The sequence below is a fragment of the Hippoglossus stenolepis genome, chromosome 10 (genome assembly GCF_022539355.2).
Source record: "Hippoglossus stenolepis isolate QCI-W04-F060 chromosome 10, HSTE1.2, whole genome shotgun sequence".
Classification (NCBI taxonomy): domain Eukaryota; kingdom Metazoa; phylum Chordata; class Actinopteri; order Pleuronectiformes; family Pleuronectidae; genus Hippoglossus; species Hippoglossus stenolepis.
This window is the reverse complement of record NC_061492.1, coordinates 3633333-3653247: the sequence shown is the minus strand read 5'-3', so window position 1 is coordinate 3653247 and position 19915 is coordinate 3633333. Positions and strand designations below refer to the sequence as shown.

General features: G+C 47.5%; 1 protein-coding gene across 1 annotated transcript in view; it reads right to left on the bottom strand.

Annotated features, from left to right (window-relative positions):
* The window catches only part of LOC118102232, an 8685-nt gene extending 5825 nt beyond the window's left edge, over positions 1-2860 (bottom strand). The window contains exons 1-5 of the mRNA XM_047341688.1: positions 2738-2860; positions 2557-2608; positions 2055-2203; positions 1361-1463; positions 541-707 (exon numbers count right to left, since the gene is read on the bottom strand). Coding sequence (XP_047197644.1) covers positions 541-707; positions 1361-1463; positions 2055-2203; positions 2557-2608; positions 2738-2860 — 594 coding nt within the window. The remainder of the gene's footprint in view (positions 1-540; positions 708-1360; positions 1464-2054; positions 2204-2556; positions 2609-2737) is intronic.
* Between the last annotated feature and the right edge of the window lie 17055 nt (positions 2861-19915).

The window sequence follows — 19915 nt, the reverse complement described above, 5'->3', positions numbered from 1 at the left end:
TATGCCCCAGGAAAAGGACTGTAAAAACTCGACACCGTGTGCCGCGGTGTAACAAATACATCTGCAAGGGCTGCTCACTTGTCGCGCCCTAATATGGGGTGGACTATGTGAGGGGGCCAACAGCCGGGGAAGCAGGGACAACACAAGGGTTATAACACATTTACTCCAGCCAGCTCAAACTGACACCAGGGGTGTCCTGTGTTCTTGGGTTACCAGTCCCCCTTGAAACCTGTTGCAGCTCAGAGACCATGTGATGTTCTCAAGCAATGAATGCATTTTAATAAAATGAACTTAAACGTCACCATTTTGAATCGGGGCCATCTTTGTGAATGCTGATGGTGGACCAGCAAACTTGCAGGGAATGCACTTCGAGAAGTGATGAATCAGCTGCTTCTCCACAAACATAAATATAGTTTGTACCACTGAGGTGTTATTGTATCAGATAAAAGTAAAGAGCTGCTGTAACCACATAACTGTTGCCTCAAGCAGATTTTTTGCTTTTATCAGTTGTGCACTGTGTAACGTTTGCACGTGACTTACCTGGCACTTTGGGAGGTTGCGGTTTCGCTGTCGGAGAAGCTGTGGTGAACTTGCTGCCACCAGGGGGGGCTGTGTCAGTAGAAATCTCGGGTGGTGACTGTGTAGTGGACCCTGGGCTGTGCTGTGCCTGGATGTTGCTGGGACCTCAGGCGTTGGTGTGGGCTCATCTGAAAGGAAAAGAGTAAAGTTCAAACACTACATAGCCGCTATCCCTGTAATTTTTTTCTCCTCTTTCAGTTTAATGATTACCATCAACTGAGTTTAATAACCTGGAAAGGCAAGATGGTAAGTCAGTAGGTGTAATGATAGAAACTGTGCTGTACATGCATCATTTTGAAGTTTATCAGTTCATATTAGTGTTTAAACTTTTAAAGTGTGGTAACATCACACACTCCCTTGACCGCTGCTCGCGCTCTCATGGAAGAGAGGTGTCTTCATCCGTTCCGCATTGACTTCCAACGCTCACTCTGGTGTCCTACATCCTTAAAGAAAAACAGAATGTGGTGCTCCTGGAGCACACGGCACCCCGGAGGCCGACATCAGCGACCACAGAGGACTGAAACCGCCATCGTCTCGACCACAAACCAAGAACAAAGGTGCATGTGACAACCTAGACAAGGTGATCGGAACGTGACAGCCGCAGGAGGATGAGACTGCATGGCCCTCGGTCGCTCTTTTTCACAACATTCTTCGACGCCTTCTTCCTACAACGCCGTGATATGGACAGAGATCAACCCCGACTGGATGCCGGCAAGCGGAACAAGCGGAGGGTGTTCCTTGTGAGCAGTTGGGAAGCGTTTCGTGACTCCGCTCATCGCACGCAAGGGAGCGATCTCGCACGGATGCGCCCGGCCGCGGTTGTGAAGGTAGCCGCGCCGCACAAAGAGCTCCTGACTACGCACGCCGACCCGAGTGTCCGCCTCCTAGCAGTAGCCCCGCCAAGCGAGTAAGAGGAATAGGTGTCACAGGCCTCATAGAAAGGACTGTAAAACTCACACCGTGTGCCGGTGTAACAAATATTCTGCAAGTGGCTGCTCACTTGTCTATTGCCCTACGTGAAAAGGCCCAATATGGGGGTGACTCATGAGGGGGCCAACAGCCGGGGAACCAGGACAACACAAGGTTGGCACACATTTTTACTCCACAGCTCAAAACTGACACCAGGGGGCGTCCTGTTTTTTAAGTTACTTCAGTCCCTTGAAACCTGTTGCAGCTCAGGAGACCATGTGATGTCTTGTGAGCAATGAATGATTTTGAGCACAAAATGAACTTAAACATCACCATTTTGAATCGTCATCTTTGCAAATGTTGAGCGGTGACCAGCAAACTTGCAGAATGCACTCCCAGAAGTGATAACTAGTTGCTCCTCCACAAAAACATCAGACATAGTTTGTACCACTGAGGTGTTACTGTATCAGATAAAGTAAAGAGCTGTGCTGTAATCACATAATTCTGCTTGCCCTGTGCTTTTGTTTTTTATCAGGTGCACTGTGTAACGCTTGCACGTGACTTACCTGGTACTTTGGGAGGTTGTGGTTTCGCTGTCGGAGAAGGTGCAGAACTTGTTGACAACAGGCTGTGTCAGCAGAAATTCCCGGTGGTGACTGTGTAGTGGACCCTGAGCTGTGCTGTGCCTGATGTTGTTGGGACCTCAGGGGCTCATCTGAAAGGAAAAGAGTAAAGTTCAAACATTGGCTTTTATCGTGCTTATCCCTGTCATTTTTCCTTTCAGTTTAATGACATTTCTCATCAACTGAGTTTAATAACCTGGAAAGTGCAAGATTGAAAGTCAGTAGGTGTAATGACAGAAACTAAAGCACATGCATCATTGAAGTTTATCAGTTTATATTAGTGCTAAACTTTTAAAGTGTGGTAACATCACACACCCCCTGACCGGCTGCTCGCGGTCAAGGGAAGAGAGGTGTTCTCATCCAAGTTCGCATCTCACGCCCACCGCCACTCTGGTGTCCTACATCCCAAAAGAAAAACAAAGGAATGTGGTGCTCCTGAGCACACGGCACTCCTCGGCGGCCGACATCACGGCCGCGAGACTGGAACCGCCATCGCCCTGGTCACAACCGCAACAAAGGTGGCGCGTGGACAACTCCAGACAAGGTGATCGAACGCATGCTGCAGGAGATGATCACATGGCTACCTCGGTCGCCATTCGCCAAATACTTCATCGCTCTCTTCCTACAACGCCGTGGATATGGAGAGTGATCAACCCCGACTGGATGCCGGGCAAGCGAACAAGCGGAGGGTGTCTGCAGAGCAGCGCTGGGAAAGGCTCTGACCCGCCCACGCACCCAAGGGAGCGCATCCTCGCATGGACGTGCCCGCCGCGGTTGTGAAGGTTGTGGAATGCCACCGCACAAAGAGCTCCTGACCTGATCGTCGCCAAGAACTGGCCTCTTGCACCTTCTTGAGATGGCAAAACCCTGCCTTGGCTTGAAAAATAAATGATGTAACTTGAGAATGTGACTGCAAAACCCACATCGTGTGCACGGCAAAACAAACAATAACTGTATGATTCTTAGATCATCTTTATTATCCCAAATAATGTGTGATGTCCCCAATAAGAATGGACTATGAGGGGGCCAACAGCCGGGAACAGGCACAAGGGTTAAGTAACACATTTACTCCACAGCTCAAACTGACACCAGGGGGCGTCCTGTGTTCTTTAAGTTACTTCAGTCCCCTTGAAACCTGTTGCAGCTCAGGAGACCATGTGATGTTCTCAAAGCAATGAATGCATTTTGAGCACAAATGAACTTAAACGTCACCATTTTGAATCGTCATCTTTGTGAATGTTGAGCGGGTGGACCAGCAAACTTGCAGAATGCACTCCCAGAAGTGATAAATCAGCGTTCTCCACAAAAACATAAATATAGTTTGTACCACTGAGGTGTTATTGTATCAGATAAAGTAAAGAGCTGTGTTGTAATCACATAACTGCTGTCTCGTTGTGCTTTTGTTTTTTATCAGTTGTGCACTGTGTAACGCTTAAATGGACTTCACCTTACACTTTGGGAGGTTGTGGCTTTCGCTGTCGGAGAAGCTGTGGTGAATGCTGCCACCAGGGGGCTGTAATAAGAGAAATCTCGGGTGGTGACTGTGTAGTGGACCCTGGCTGTGCTGTGCCTGATGTTGTTGGGACCTCAGGCGTTGGTGTGGGCTCATCTGAAAGGAAAAGAGTAAAGTTCAAACATTGGCTATTATCGCTTATCCCTGTAATTTTTTCCTCTTTCAGTTTAATGACATTTCTCATCAACTGAGTTTAATAACCTGGAAAGTGCAAGTATTTAAAAGTCAGTAGGTGTAATGATAGAAACTGTGCTGTACATGCATCATTTTGAAGTTTATCAGTTTATATTAGTGCTTAAACTTTTAAAGTGTGGTAACATCACACATTCCCTTGACCGGTTGTCATAACAAGGGAAGAGAGGTGTTCTCATCCAAGCCTGCATTCACGCCCACCGCCACTCTGGTGTCCTGCTATCCCAAAGAAACAAGAATGGTGCTCCTGAGCACACGGCACCCGAGGCCGACATCAGCGACCGCGAGACTGGAAACCGCTCATCGTCCGACTACAACCGCAACAAAGGTGGCGTGGACAACCTAGGACAAGGTGATCGAACGCATAGCTGCAGGGAGGGATGACCGCGCTACACCCCTGGTCGTTTTTCACAACATTTGACAGCTTCCTACAACGCCGTGATATGGACAGAGATCAACCCCCACTGGATGCTTCGGCAAGCGAACAAGCGGAGGGCGTTCCAGAGCAGCTGGGAAAGGCTCTTTGTGACTCCGCTCATCGCACGAAGTGAGCGCATCTCTGCACGTGATGCGCCCGGGTCGCGGCCAGAAGGTAAAGCTGCCGCCGCGCCGCACAAAGAGCTCCTGACCACGACGTTCTGACCCGGGAGTGTCCGGCCTCCATAGCTCCCAGCAGGTGCCCCGCCGGGCAGTAAGAGGAATAGGTGTCATGCCCTAGGAAAAAGGACTGTAAAACTCACACCGTGTGCCGCGGGTGTAACAAATACATCTGCAAGGGCTGCTCACTTGTCTATTGCCCTACGTGTGCGTCCTAATATGGGGTGGACTATGTGAGGGGGCCAACAGCCGGGGGAAGCAGGGACAACACAAGGGTTAAGTAACACATTTACTCCACAGCTCAAACTGACACCAGGGGGCGTCCTGTGTTCTTTAAGTTACTTCAGTCCCCTTGAAACCTGTTGCAGCTCAGGAGACCATGTGATGTTCTCAAAGCAATGAATGCATTTTGAGCACAAATGAACTTAAACGTCACCATTTTGAATCGTCATCTTTGTGAATGTTGAGCGGGTGGACCAGCAAACTTGCAGAATGCACTCCCAGAAGTGATAAATCACAGTTCTTACTAGAAAACATCAATATAGTTTGTACCACTGAGGTGTTATTGCATCAGACAAAGTAAAGAGCTGTGTTGTAATCACATAACTGCTGTCTCGTGCTTTTGTTTTTATCAGGTGTGCACTGTGTAACGCTTTGCACGGACTTACCTGGCACTTTGGGATGCTAGGTTTCGCTGTCGAGAAGGTGTGGTGAACTTGTTGCCACCAGGGGGCTGTGTCAGCAGAAATCTCGGTGGTGACTGTGAGGACCCTGAAGCCAAAGCAGCCTCCGATGTTGTTGGACCTCAGGCGTTGGTGGGCTCATCTGAAAGGAAAAGAGTAAAGTTCAAACATTGGCTACATCGCTATCCCTGTAATTTTTTCCTCTTTCAGTTTAATGACATTTCTCATCAACTGAGTTTAATAACCTGGAAAGTGCAAGTATTTAAAAGTCAGTAGGTGTAATGATAGAAACTGTGCTGTACATGCATCATTTTGAAGTTTATCAGTTTATATTAGTGCTTAAACTTTTAAAGTGTGGTAACATCACACATTCCCTTGACCGGGCTGCTCGCGGTCAAGGGAAGAGAGGTGTTCTCATCCAAGTTCGCATTCACGCCCACCGCCACTCTGGTGTCCTACATCCCAAAGAAAAACAGGAATGTGGTGCTCCTGAGCACTGCACCCCCGAGGTCGACATCAGCTGCTGATCATGAGGACTACTCATCGTCCGGGACTACAACCGCAACAAAGGTGGCGTGGACAACCCAGACAAGGTGATCGGAACGTACAGCTGCAGGAAGATGACTGCCGCTGGGTCTCCTGGTCGTCATTCACAACATTCCCGACGCCTCTTCCCACAACGCCGTGATATGGAGAGGATCAACCCCGCTGATGCCGGCATGAACAAGCGGAGGGTGTTCAGAGCAGCTGGGAAAGGCTCGTGACCTGGGCTCATCGCACGAAGGAGCGATCTCGCATGGACGCTGGGCTCCCACGCTGTTAGGAAGGTTGCAAAGCCGCCACCGCACAAAGAGCTCTGACTATGATGCCGACCTCGTAGTGTCCGCTCCTCCATAGCCCAGCAACTGGCCGGGCGAAAAGAGGAATAGGTGTCAGATATGCCCCAGGAAAAAGGACTGTAAAACTCACACCGTGTGCCGCGGGTGTAACAAATACATCTGCAAGGGCTGCTCACTTGTCTATTGCCCTACGTGTGCGTCCTAATATGGGGTGGACTATGTGAGGGGGCCAACAGCCGGGGGAAGCAGGGACAACACAAGGGTTAAGTAACACATTTACTCCACAGCTCAAACTGACACCAGGGGGCGTCCTGTGTTCTTTAAGTTACTTCAGTCCCCTTGAAACCTGTTGTGAAATTAGAGACCATGTGATGTTCTCAAAGCAATGAATGCATTTGAGCACAAATGAACTTAAACGTCACCATTTTGAATCGTCATCTTTGTGAATGTTGAGCGGGTGACCAGCAAACTTGCAGAATGCACTCCCAGAAGTGATAAATCAGCGTTCTCCACAAAAACATAAATATAGTTTGTACCACTGAGGTGTTATTGTATCAGATAAAGTAAAGAGCTGTGTTGTAATCACATAACTGCTGTCTCGTTGTGCTTTTGTTTTTTATCAGTTGTGCACTGTGTAACGTTTGCACGTGACTTACCTGGCACTTTGGGAGGTTGCGGTTTCGCTGTCGGAGAAGCTGTGGTGAACTTGCTGCCACCAGGGGGGGCTGTGTCAGTAGAAATCTCGGGTGGTGACTGTGTAGTGGACCCTGGCTGTGCTGTGCCTGATGTTGTTGGGACCTCAGGCGTTGGTGTGGGCTCATCTGAAAGGAAAAGAGTAAAGTTCAAACATTGGCTATTATCGCTTATCCCTGTAATTTTTTCCTCTTTCAGTTTAATGACATTTCTCATCAACTGAGTTTAATAACCTGGAAAGTGCAAGTATTTAAAAGTCAGTAGGTGTAATGATAGAAACTGTGTTGTACATGCATCATTTTGAAGTTGACTGCTTATATTAGTGCTTAAACTTTTAAAGTGTGGTAACATCACACATTCCCTTGACCGGGCTGCTCGCGGTCAAGGGAAGAGAGGTGTTCTCATCCAAGTTCGCATTCACGCCCACCGCCACTCTGGTGTCCTACATCCCAAAGAAAATAGGGAATGTGGTGCTCTGAGCACACGGCACCCCGAGGCTGACATCATTGCATCGCGAGGACTGGAAACCGCTCATCGCCCGGACTACAACCGCAACAAAGGTGGCGTGGACAACCCAGACAAGGTGATCGAACGCACAGCTGCAGGAGGATGATCAAGGCGCGTGGCCCCTGGTCGTCATTCACAACATTCTCGACGCCTCTTCCCACAACGCCGTGATATGGAGAGGATCAACCCCGACTGGATGCCGGGCAAGCGAAACAAGCGGAGGGTGTCTCCTAGAGCAGTTGGGAAAGGCTCGTGACTCCGTTCATCGCACGAAGGGAGCGATCCCCGCACGATCGCGCCCGCCGCGGCTGTGAAGGCTGTAAAGCGCCACCGCACAAAGAGCTCCTGACTATGACGTGCTGACTCCGAGTGTCCGACCTCCTCCATAGCTCTAGCAGCAACCTCCCGCCGGGCAGTAAGAGGAATAGGTGTCAGATATGCCCCAGGAAAGGACTGTAAAACTCACACCGTGTGCTGCTGTACAACACATCTGCAAGGGCTGCTCACTTGTCTATTGCCCTACGTGCGTCCTATGGGGTGGACTATGTGAGGGGGCCAACAGCCGGGGAAGCAGGGACAACACAAGGGTTATAACACATTATTCTGCCAGCTCAAACTGACACCAGGGGCTGCCCTGTGCTCCTCTTAAGTTACTTCAGTCCCCTTGAAACCTGTTGCAGCTCAGAGACCATGTGATGTTTCAAAGCAATGAATTTATTTTGAGCACAAATGAACTTAACGCCACCATTTTTTTGAATCGTCATCTTTGTGAATGTTGAGCGAGACCAGCAAACTTGCAGAATGCACTTCAGAAGTGATGAATCAGCTGCTTCCACAAAAACATAAATATAGTTTGTACCACTGAGGTGTTGTATCAGATAAAGTAAAGAGCTGTGTTGTAATCACATAACTGCTAGTCTCTACAGCTTTTGTTTTTATCAGTTGTGCACTGGGGAACGCTTGCACGTGACTTCACCTGGCACCCTTGGGAGGTTGTGTTTCGCTGTCGAGGCTGTGGTGAACTTGCTGCCACCAGGGGGCTGTGGCAGCAGAAATCTCGGGTGGTGACCAGTGGACCCTGGCTGTGCTTTTGCCTGTTGCTGAGTGTGGTAACATATGAGTATACTAAGTTGAGGGTGAAAATATTGTATTCGTACAGTTTAACTTGACCTGGTTTAAAGGCTTTTTTCACAGTTCTTCTCAGGCCCGACTGGAACATGGTGTACAGGAAGCAGATGCTATTCTAAATGGAGACGCAAACAGAACTGAGATATAAACCAAATTCACATGAGTGGAACTGACTATTTCCTGTGGTTATAGTCACCTTTGTCATCAAAGCAGGCATCATAGGAGTTCATCAGCTGTATCGGGTTGAAAACCACTAAGCCGGTCATGTTCCATGCACAGTATTTATTGGCCGACTGTCTGAGGATGGCGAGCTCTATTGGTCATCCAGCCGAACCTGAATGGACACAGAAAAGTTATTACAAGACATTTTCTTTATCACACTTAGAGACGGTGTTGATGCAGATGTCTCTGAGGTAACCATAAACAAACACATTACATCATATGAAAAACTGAGGTTCTGTACATGTCTAACAGCTTAAAATGTACATTTGATTTTAACAAAGCTTCAGGATAAATTAAAATTGTTGTTCACAATAATGAAGCTCTTTTGTACAAGACTTGGTGGTTTCACCTGCAGGTTTCCATGTCTTATCGTAGGCCTCCTCGAATTTGTTCTGAGTTGCCATGGTGGCCTCAAGCTGCTCACACACCTTCTGAGCCACAGGGAGGCTGAGGGAGTAACGGTGTTCTCCCTCAACCAGGAAAACTCCAGCAAGGCTGCAGCTCCGAGAATTCACTGCAGGGAAGGAAAAGGAGAAATAATACACTTTATATTATAAATAATAATCAGTTTTTATTTTAGAGCTTTTTAGCTTTTTAGACAGGATAGAAAACTGTTGAGACAAATCAAGAACAAATCAGAAAACTGATATACACAAAAACAAATCTTTTAAAAATGTAAGACCTATCAGTCATGTTCCACATGTGTCTTCTATAAATACAGACAACAATCCCCTCACCTTGAAGTTGCTCTGACCTGGACGAGGCCAGAAATACAAAGGTGACCCCCAAGAGAAGCAAACCGTAAACCCGGATGACATAAATATACAGTTTTTGTGACTCTGTCACAAAGAATGTCCTTTAAATCATATTTTGTATTCTCATATCTTTGTAGCACCAAATCCTGCAAGTAATCTGATTAATGGATTTGATTTGAATTCACATGTGCAGCTGAACTATATTTATATTCACCTTCATATCTTTAGCATGCAGTTTTATGTTTGAGGTATTAAATTACCAATAAAATCAAAGTGATGAAAACCACTGAGGCCTATTAAGTGCAACACATTTACTCACAGCTCAAACTGACACCAGGGTCCTGTGTTCTTTAAGTTACTTCAGTCCTCTTGAAACCTGTTGTAAGCTCAGGAGCATCCATGTGATGTTCTCAAAGCAATAATGTATTTGAGTTAACAAAATGAACTTAAACGACACCCATTTTGAATCGTCATCTTTGTGAATAAGTGAGCTGTGGACCAGCAAACTTGCAGAATGCACTCCCAGAAGTGATAAATCACAAGCCCACAAAAACATAAATACTTTGTTCACTGAGGTGTTATTGTATCAGATAAAGTAAAGAGCTGTGTTGTAATCACATAACTGTCTCGTTGTGCTGTTTTTATCAGTTGTGCACTGTGTAACGCTTTGCACGTGACTTACCTGGCACTTTGGGAGGTTGTGGTTACAGTCGGAGAAGCTGTGGTGAACTTGTTGCCACCAGGGGGCTGTGTCAGAAACTGGGCAGACTGTGTAGTGACCCAGCCGTGCTGTGCCTGGATGTTGTTGGGACCTCGTATGCTGGTGTGGGCTCATCATCTGAAAGGAAAAGAGTAAGTTCAAACATTGGCTACACCGCTATCCCTGTACTCTTTTTTTTTTCCTTTCAGTTTAATGACATTTCTCATCAACTGAGTTTAATAACCTGGAAAGTGCATTAAAAGTCAGTAGGTGTAATGATAGAAACTGTGCTGTACATGCATCATTTTGAAGTTTATCAGTTTATATTAGTGCTTAAACTTTTAAAGTGTGGTAACATCACACATTCCCTTGACCGGGCTGCTCGCGGTCAAGGGAAGAGAGGTGTTCTCATCCAAGTTCGCATTCACGCCCACCGCCACTCTGGTGTCCTACATCCCAAAGAAAAACAGGAATGTGGTGCTCCTGAGCACACGGCACCCCGAGGCCGACATCAGCGACCGCGAGGACTGGAAAACCGCCATCAGTCCGGGATCACAACCGCAACAAAGGTGGCGTGGGACAACCTAGACAAGGTGATCGAACGCACAGCTGCAGGAGGATGACTGCCAGCTGGCCCCTGGTCGTTTTTCACAACATTCTCGACGCCTTTCCACAACGCCTGTGATATGTGGAGAGAGATCAACCCGATTGATGCCGGGAAGTGGAACAAGCGGAGGGTGTTCCAGAGTGCAGGGAAAGGCTCTCGTGACCTCGTTCACGCACGAAGGGAGCGCATCCCCTGCACCGGACGCGTCGTCAGCGTTGTGAAGGCTGTAAAGCCGCCGCCGCACAAAGAGCTTCCTTGACTACGACGCCGACCCGAGTGTCCGGCCTCCTCCATAGCCCTAGCAGCAGCCCCAACAAGGCAGTAAGAGAATAGGTGTCAGATATGCCCCAGGAAAAGGACTGTAAAACTCACACCGCAGTACCGCGGGTGTAACAACACATCTGCAAGGGCTGCTCACTTGTCTATTGCCCTACGTGTGCGTCCTAATATGGGTTGGACTATGAGGGGCCAACAGCCGGGGGAAGCAGGACAACACAAGGGTTAAGTAACACATTTACTCCACAGCTCAAACTGACACCAGGGGGCGTCCTGTGTTCTTTAAGTTACTTCAGTCCCCTTGAAACCTGTTGCAGCTCAGGAGACCATGTGATGTTCTCAAAGCAATGAATGCATTTTGAGCACAAATGAACTTAAACGTCACCATTTTGAATCACATCTTTAGAATGTTGAGCGGTTGGACCAGCAAACTTGCAGAATGCACTCCCAGAAGTGATAAATCAGCGTTCTCCACAAAAACATAAATATACTTTGTGCCACTGAGGTGTTATTGTATCAGATAAAGTAAAGAGCTGTGTTGTAATCACATAACTGCTGTCTCGTTGTGCTTTTGTTTTTTATCAGTTGTGCACTGTGTAACGTTTGCACGTGACTTACCTGGCACTTTGGGAGGTTGCGGTTTTCGCTGTCGGAGAAGCTGTGGTGAACTTGCTGCCACCAGGGGGGGCTGTGTCAGTAGAAATCTCGGGTGGTGACTGTGTAGGACCCTGGCTGTGCTGTGCCTGATGTTGTTGGGACCTCAGGCGTTGGTGTGGGCTCATCTGAAAGGAAAAGAGTAAAGTTCAAACATTGGCTATTATCGCTTATCCCTGTAATTTTTTCCTCTTTCAGTTTAATGACATTTCTCATCAACTGAGTTTAATAACCTGGAAAGTGCAAGTATTTAAAAGTCAGTAGGTGTAATGATAGAAACTGTGCTGTACATGCATCATTTTGAAGTTTATCAGTTTATATTAAATGCACTTTAAAGTGTGGTAACAGACGAGCACATTCCCCTTGACCGGGCTGCTCGCGTCAAGGGAAGAGAGGTGTTTTCATCCAAGTTCGCATTCACGTGCCCACCGCCAATTTTGTGTCCACATCCCAAAGAAAAATATAATGGTGGTCCTGAGCATCAATCGGGCACCGAGGCCGACATCAGCCACCGCGAGACGGGAAACCGATCATCGCTCCGACTACAACCTAAATAAAGGTGGACAACTTCCGTGACGGCGGTGACGGAACGTTTAAAGGTAGGAGGATGACTGCCGCTGCTGGCTCCCTGGTCGTTTTTCACAACACTTTCGTAATGCCTGCCAACGCCTTTGTGATATGGAGAGAGATCAACCCCGACTGGATGCCGGGCAAGCGGAACAAGCGGAGGGTGTTCCTAGAGCGCCAGGTGCTCTCATGACTCCGGCCTGTCACGAAGTGGGAGCACATCCCCTCTCGGCACGGACGCTGTCCACATGGGGCCAGGAAGCTGTAAAAGCCGCCGCCGCACAAAGAGCTCCTCTGACCACGACGCCGACCGGGAAAGTGTCCGGCCTCCTCCATAGCCTAGCAGCAGCCCCGGGGCTGGGTGAGAGTAAGAGGAATAGGTGTCAGATATGCCCCAGGAAAAAGGACTGTAAAACCTCACACCGTGTGCCGTGGGTGTAACAAATACATCTGCAAGGGCTGCTCACTTGTCTATTGGTTCTACGTGGTGTTACCCAATATGGGGGTGGACTATGTGAGCACAACAGCTGGGGAAGCAGGGACAACACAAGGGTTATAACACATTTACTCCACAGCTCAAACTGACAATTAGCCCTGTGTTCTTTGCTACTCGTCCTGAAACCTGAGCAGTAGCTCAGGGAGACCATAGATGTTCTCAAAGCAATGAATGCATTTTTTTGAGCAATAAATGAATTTAAATGTCACCATTTTGAATCGTCATCTTTGTGAATGTTGAGCTGGTGACCTCAGCAACTTGTAGAATGCACTCCTCTAGAAGTGATAAATCAGCTGCTTCCACAAAAACATAAATATGTACTTTGTACCACTGAGGTGTTATTGTATCAGATAAAGCAAAGAGCTGTGTTGCAATCACATAACTGCTGTCTCAAGTTGTGCTTTTGTTTTTTATCGTTGTGCACTGTGCGTATCGTTTGGTAGACGTGACTTCTGTTCCTGGCACTTTTTGGGAGTTGTGGTTTTCGCTGTCGGAGAAGCTGTAGAACTTCTGGCTACACCAGGGGGGGCTGTGTCAGTGGAAATCTCGGTTGGTGACCGTGGTAGTGGACCCTGGCTGTGCTGTGCCTGATGTTGTTGGGACCTCAGGCGTTGGTGTGGGCTCATCTGAAAGGAAAAGAGTAAAGTTCAAACACTGGCTATTATCGCTTATCCCTGTAATTTTTTCCTCTTTCAGTTTAATGACATTTCTCATCAACTGAGTTCAATAACCTGGAAAGTGCAAGTATTTAAAAGTCAGTAGGTGTAATGATAGAAACTGTGCTGTACATGCATCATTTTGAAGTTTATCAGTTTAAATTAGTGCTTAAACTTTTAAAGTGTGGTAACATCACACATTCCCTTGACCGGGCTGCTCGCGGTCAAGGAAGAGAGGGTGTTTCATCCAAGCTCCGCATTCACGCCCACCACGCCACCCTGGTGTCCTCTACATCCCAAAGAAAACAGAATGTGGTGCTCCTGAGCACACGGCACCCCGAGGCCGACATCAAAGTGACCGCGAGACTGGAAACCGCTTCTCATCGTCCAGGACTACAACCGCAACAAAGGTGAAGCGGACAACCCAGACAAGGTGATCGGAAAGTACAGTTGCAGGAGGATGACTGCGCGCTGGCCCCTGGTCGCTTCACAACATTTCACGACGCCTTCCTACAACGCCTTCGGGTGATATGGAGAGAGATCAACCCCCACTGATGTCGGGCAAGCGAACAAGCGGAGGGTGTTCCTAGAGCAGCTGGGAAAGGCTCTCGTGACCTGTTCACTGCACGAAGGAGCGCATCCTGCACGGACGTCCGCCATGTGTTGTGAAGGCTGGGCCAAAGCCATGTCAGCCGCACAAAGAGCTCCTGACTGCGACGTCACCCAGTGTCCGGCCTCCTCCATATTCCTTAGCAGGTACCTCGCTGGGCGAGTAAGAGGAATAGGTGTCAAATATGCCCCAGGAAAGGATTAAAACTCACACCGTGTGTCAAAGGGTGTAACAAATACATCTTGCAAGGGGTGCTCACTTGCTCCATTGCTCTACGAAGGTCCCAATATGGGTGGACTATGTGAGGGGGCCAACAGCTGGGGAAGCAGGGACAACACAAGGGTTAAGTAACACATTTAGCTCCACAGCTCAAACTGACACCACAGGGGGCGTCCTGTGTTCTCTGCTACTTCAGTCCCCCTGAAACCCGTTGCAGCTCAGGAGACCATGTGTTGCTCTCAAAGCAATGAATGCATTTTTAGCACAAATGGAACTTAAACATCACCATTTTGAATCGGCCATCTTTGTGAATGTTGAGCGGGTGGACCAGCAAACTTGCAGAATGCACTCCCAGAAGTGATAAATCAGCGTTCTCCACAAAAACATCAATATAGTTTGTGCCACTGAGGTGTTATTGTATCAGATAAAGTAAAGAGCTGTGTTGTAATCACATAACCAAGCGTCTCGCTGTGCTTTTGTTTTTTTATCAGTTGTGCACTGTGTATCGCTTGCACGTGACTTACCTGGCACTTGGGAGGTTGCAGCCACGGTCGGAGAAGTTGTGGTGAACTTGCTGCCACCAGGGGGCTGTGTCAGCAGTAGGGAATCTTCGCAGACTGTGGGTAGTGGACCCTGGCTGTGCTGTGCCTGATGTTGTTGGGACCTCAGGCGTTGGTGGCTCATCTGGAAAGGAAAAAGAGTAAAGTTCAAACATTGGCTATTATCGCTATCCCCTGTAATTTTTCCTCTTTTCAGTTTAATGACATTTTTTCATCAACTGAGTTTAATAACCTGGAGCATTTAAAAGTCAGTAGGTGTAATGATAGAAACTAAAGCAAGGTGCAATATTTTGAAGTTGATCGTGTTTATATTAGTGCTAAACCTTTAAAGTGTGGTAATATCACATCTTCGACCGGGCTGAGCCAAGCAAGTGTTCGCATTCACGCCCACCGCCACTCTGGTGTCCTACATCCCAAAGAAAACAGGAATGTGGTGTTTCTGAGCACACGGCACCCCGAGGCCGACATCAGCGATCATGAGGACGGGAAACCGGCCAGTTGTCCTGGACTACAACCGCAACAAAGGTGGCGACAACGAGACAAGGTGATCGGAACGTACAGCTGCAGTGGAGGATGGACCGCGTGCTGGGCTCCCTGGTCGCCTTTCACAACATTCTCGACGCCTTCCGGCACAACGCCGATATGGAGAGAGATCAACCCCGTTGATGCCGGGCAAGCGAACAAGCGGAGGGTGTTCCTAGAGCAGCTGGGAAAAGGCTTCGACTGCTTCATCGCGATCGGGAAGATTCCCGCACGGGATGGCTCCGCCGCCGCGGTTGTGAAGGTTGTAAAGCCGCCACGCCGCAGCCGCACAAATAGCTCCTGATCACGACGCCGACCCGAGTGTCCGGCCTCCATAGCCCTAGCAAGCAGCCCCGGGCTGAATAGAAGAGGAATAGGAAGCGATATGCCCCAGGAAAAGGGACTGTAACTCACACCGTGTGCCGCGGGTGTAACAAATACATCTGCAAGGGCTGCTCACTTGTCTATTGCCCTACGTGTGCGTCCTAATATGGGGTGGACTATGTGAGGGGGCCAACAGCCGGGGGAAGCAGGGACAACACAAGGGTTAAGTAACACATTTACTCCACAGCTCAAACTGACACCAGGGGGCGTCCTGTGTTCTTTAAGTTACTTCAGTCCCCTTGAAACCTGTTGCAGCTCAGGAGACCATGTGATGTTCTCAAAGCAATGAATGCATTTTGAGCACAAATGAACTTAAACGTCACCATTTTGAATCGTCATCTTTGTGAATGTTGAGCGGGTGGACCAGCAAACTTGCAGAATGCACTCCCAGAAGTGATAAATCAGCGTTCTCCACAAAAACATAAATATAGTTTGTACCACTGAGGTGTTATTGTATCAGATAAAGTAAAGAGCTGTGTTGTAATCACATAACTGCTGTCTCGTTGTGCTTTTGTTTTTTATCAGTTGTGCACTGTGTAACGTTTGCACGTGACTTACCTGGCACTTTGGGAGGTTGGTACTTCGCTGTCGGAGAAGCTGTGGTGAACTTGCTGCCACCAGGGGGCTGTGTCAGTAGAAATCTCGGGTGGTGACTGTGTAGTGGACCCTGGCTGTGCTGTGCCTGATGTTGTTGGGACCTCAGGCGTTGGTGTGGGCTCATCTGAAAGGAAAAGAGTAAAGTTCAAACATTGGCTATTATCGCTTATCCCTGTAATTTTTTCCTCTTTCAGTTTAATGACATTTCTCATCAACTGAGTTTAATAACCTGGAAAGTGCAAGTATTTAAAAGTCAGTAGGTGTAATGATAGAAACTGTGCTGTACATGCATCATTTTGAAGTTTATCAGTTTATATTAGTGCTTAAACTTTTAAAGTGTGGTAACATCACACATTCCCTTGACCGGGCTGCTCGCGGTCAAGGGAAGAGAGGTGTTCTCATCCAAGTTCGCATTCACGCCCACCGCCACTCTGGTGTCCTACATCCCAAAGAAAAACAGGAATGTGGTGCTCCTGAGCACACGGCACCCCGAGGCCGACATCAGCGACCGCGAGGACTGGAAACCGTCATCGCCCTGACTACAACCGCAACAGCGTATGGGACAACCTAGACAGATCGAACGTACAGCTGCAGGGAGGATGACCGCTGGCCCCTGGTCGCCTTTTCACAACATTCTCGGGAGGTCTTCCTACAACGCTGCGAGGCAGGAGAGATCAACCCCGACTTGGATGCCGGGCAAGCGGAACAGTGGAGGGTGTTCAGAGCAGCTGGGAAAGGCTCTCGTGACTCCGTTCATCGCATCGGCGGAGCGCATCTCCCGCAACGACGCCGTCCGCCGCGGTTGTGGAAGGCTGTAAAAGCCGCCACCGCACAAAGAGCTCCTGACTACGACGCCGACTCCGAGTGTCCGGCTCTATAGCTCCAGCAGTGCCCCCGCCAAGTAGTAAGAGGAATAGGTGTCAGATATGCCCCAGGAAAAAGGACTGTAAACTCACCGTGCCGCTGGTGTAACAACATCTGCAAGGGCTGCTCACTTGTCTATTGCCCTACGTGCATCCTAATAAGGGGGTGGACTATGAGGGGCCAACAGCCTGGGAAGAGGACAAACACAAGGTTGGGCAACACATTTACTCCACAGCTCAAACTGACACCAGGGGGCGTCCTGTGTTCTTTAAGTTACTTCAGTCCCCTTGAAACCTGTTGCAGCTCAGGAGACCATGTGATGTTCTCAAAGCAATGAATGCATTTTGAGCACAAATGAACTTAAACGTCACCATTTTGAATCGTCATCTTTGTGAATGTTGAGCGGGTGGACCAGCAAACTTGCAGAATGCACTCCCAGAAGTGATAAATCAGCGTTCTCCACAAAAACATAAATATAGTTTGTACCACTGAGGTGTTATTGTATCAGATAAAGTAAAGAGCTGTGTTGTAATCACATAACTGCTGTCTCGTTGTGCTTTTGTTTTTTATCAGTTGTGCACTGTGTAACGTTTGCACGTGACTTACCTGGCACTTTGGGAGGTTGTGGTTTCGCTGTCGGAGAGGCTGTGGTGAACTTGCTGCCACCAGGGGGGGCTGTGGCAGCAGAAATCTCGGGTGGTGACTGTGTAGTGGACCCTGGCTGTGCTTTGCCTGTTGTTGTTGAGTGTGGTAACATATGAGTATAATTAAGTTGAGGGTGAATGTGGGCTTTATTGTGGTCTACAAAAGGCTTAACTGACCTGGTTTAAAGGCTTTTTCACAGTTCTTCTCAGGCCCGACTGGAACATGGTGTACAGGAAGTAGACGCACCAAAATGGAGACGCAAACAGAACTGAGATATAGTAAACAATGTACATGAGCGAACTGACCATTTCCTGTGGTTATAGTCACCCTTGTCATCAAAGCAGTAGCATCAGAAGTTCATCAGCTGTATCGGGCTGAAAACCATCAAGCCGTGTCATGTTCCATGCACAGTATTTATTGGCCGACTGTCTGAGGATGCATGTGACTCTATTGGTCATCTGTGCCTAACCTGAATGGACACAGAAAAGTTATTATTACAAGACATTTTCTGACACAATTTAGAGACGTGTTTTGATGCAGTGGATGTCTCGAGGTAACCATGTCTAAACACATTACATCATATGAAAACTGAGGTTCTGTACATGCTCAACAGCTTAAAATGTAAATATTTGATTTAACAAAGCTTCAGATAAATTAAAATTGTTGTCTTTATTACTAATGAATCATTTTTGGTACAAGGACTTGGTAGTTTTACCTGCAGGCTATGTCTTTATCGTAGGGCCTCACTTGTCTTGAGCGTTACGGTGGGCCTCAATGCTACACACCTTCGGAGCCACAGGGAGGCTGGAGGGAGCAACGGTGTTCTCCCTCAACCAGGAAAACTCCAGCATAGCTGCAGCTCCGAGAATTCACTGCAGGGAAGGAAAAGGAGAAATAATACACTTTATATTATAAATAATAATCAGTTTTTATTTTAGAGCTTTTTAGCTTTTTAGACAGGATAGAAAACTGTTGAGACAAATCAAGAACAAATCAGAAAACTGATATACACAAAAACAAATCTTTTAAAAATGTAAGACCTATCAGTCATGTTCCACATGTGTCTTCTATAAATACAGACAACAATCCCCTCACCTTGAAGTTGCTCTGACCTGGACGAGGCCAGAAATACAAAGGTGACCCCCAAGAGAAGCAAACCGTAAACCCGGATGACATAAATATACAGTTTTTGTGACTCTGTCACAAAGAATGTCCTTTAAATCATATTTTGTATTCTCATATCTTTGTAGCACCAAATCCTGCAAGTAATCTGATTAATGGATTTGATTTGAATTCACATGTGCAGCTGAACTATATTTATATTCACCTTCATATCTTTAGCATGCAGTTTTATGTTTGAGGTGTTTATTAAATTCACTAATAAAATCAAAGTGATGAAACCACTGAGGCCTGTTAAGTAACACATTTACTCCACAGCTCAAACTGACACCAGGGGGCGTCCTGTGTTCTTTAAGTTACTTCAGTCCCCTTGAAACCTGTTGCAGCTCAGGAGACCATGTGATGTTCTCAAAGCAATGAATGCATTTTGAGCACAAATTAACCTTAAACGTCACCATTTTGAATCGTCATCTTTGTGAATGTTGAGCGGGTGGACCAGCAAACTTGCAGAATGCACTCCCAGAAGTGATAAATCAGCGTTCTCCACAAAAACATAAATATAGTTTGTACCACTGAGGTGTTATTGTATCAGATAAAAGTAAAGAGCGTTGTAATCACATAACTGCTAATCTCGTTGTGCTTTGTTTTTTTTTTATCAGTTGTGCACTGTGTAACGCTTTGCACGCGGACTTACCTGGCACCCTTGGAGGTTGTGGCTGCTGTCGGAGAAGCTGTGGTGAACTTGCTGCCACCAGGGGGGGCTGTGTCAGTAGAAATCTCGGGTGGTGACTGTGTAGTGGACCCTGGCTGTGCTGTGCCTGATGTTGTTGGGACCTCAGGCGTTGGTGTGGGCTCATCTGAAAGGAAAAGAGTAAAGTTCAAACATTGGCTATTATCGCTTATCCCTGTAATTTTTTCCTCTTTCAGTTTAATGACATTTCTCATCAACTGAGTTTAATAACCTGGAAAGTGCAAGTATTTAAAAGTCAGTAGGTGTAATGATAGAAACTGTGCTGTACATGCATCATTTTGAAGTTTATCAGTTTATATTAGTGCTTAAACTTTTAAAGTGTGGTAACATCACACATTCCCTTGACCGGGCTGCTCGCGGTCAAGGGAAGAGAGGTGTTCTCATCCAAGTTCGCATTCACGCCCACCGCCACTCTGGTGTCCTACATCCCAAAGAAAAACAGGAATGT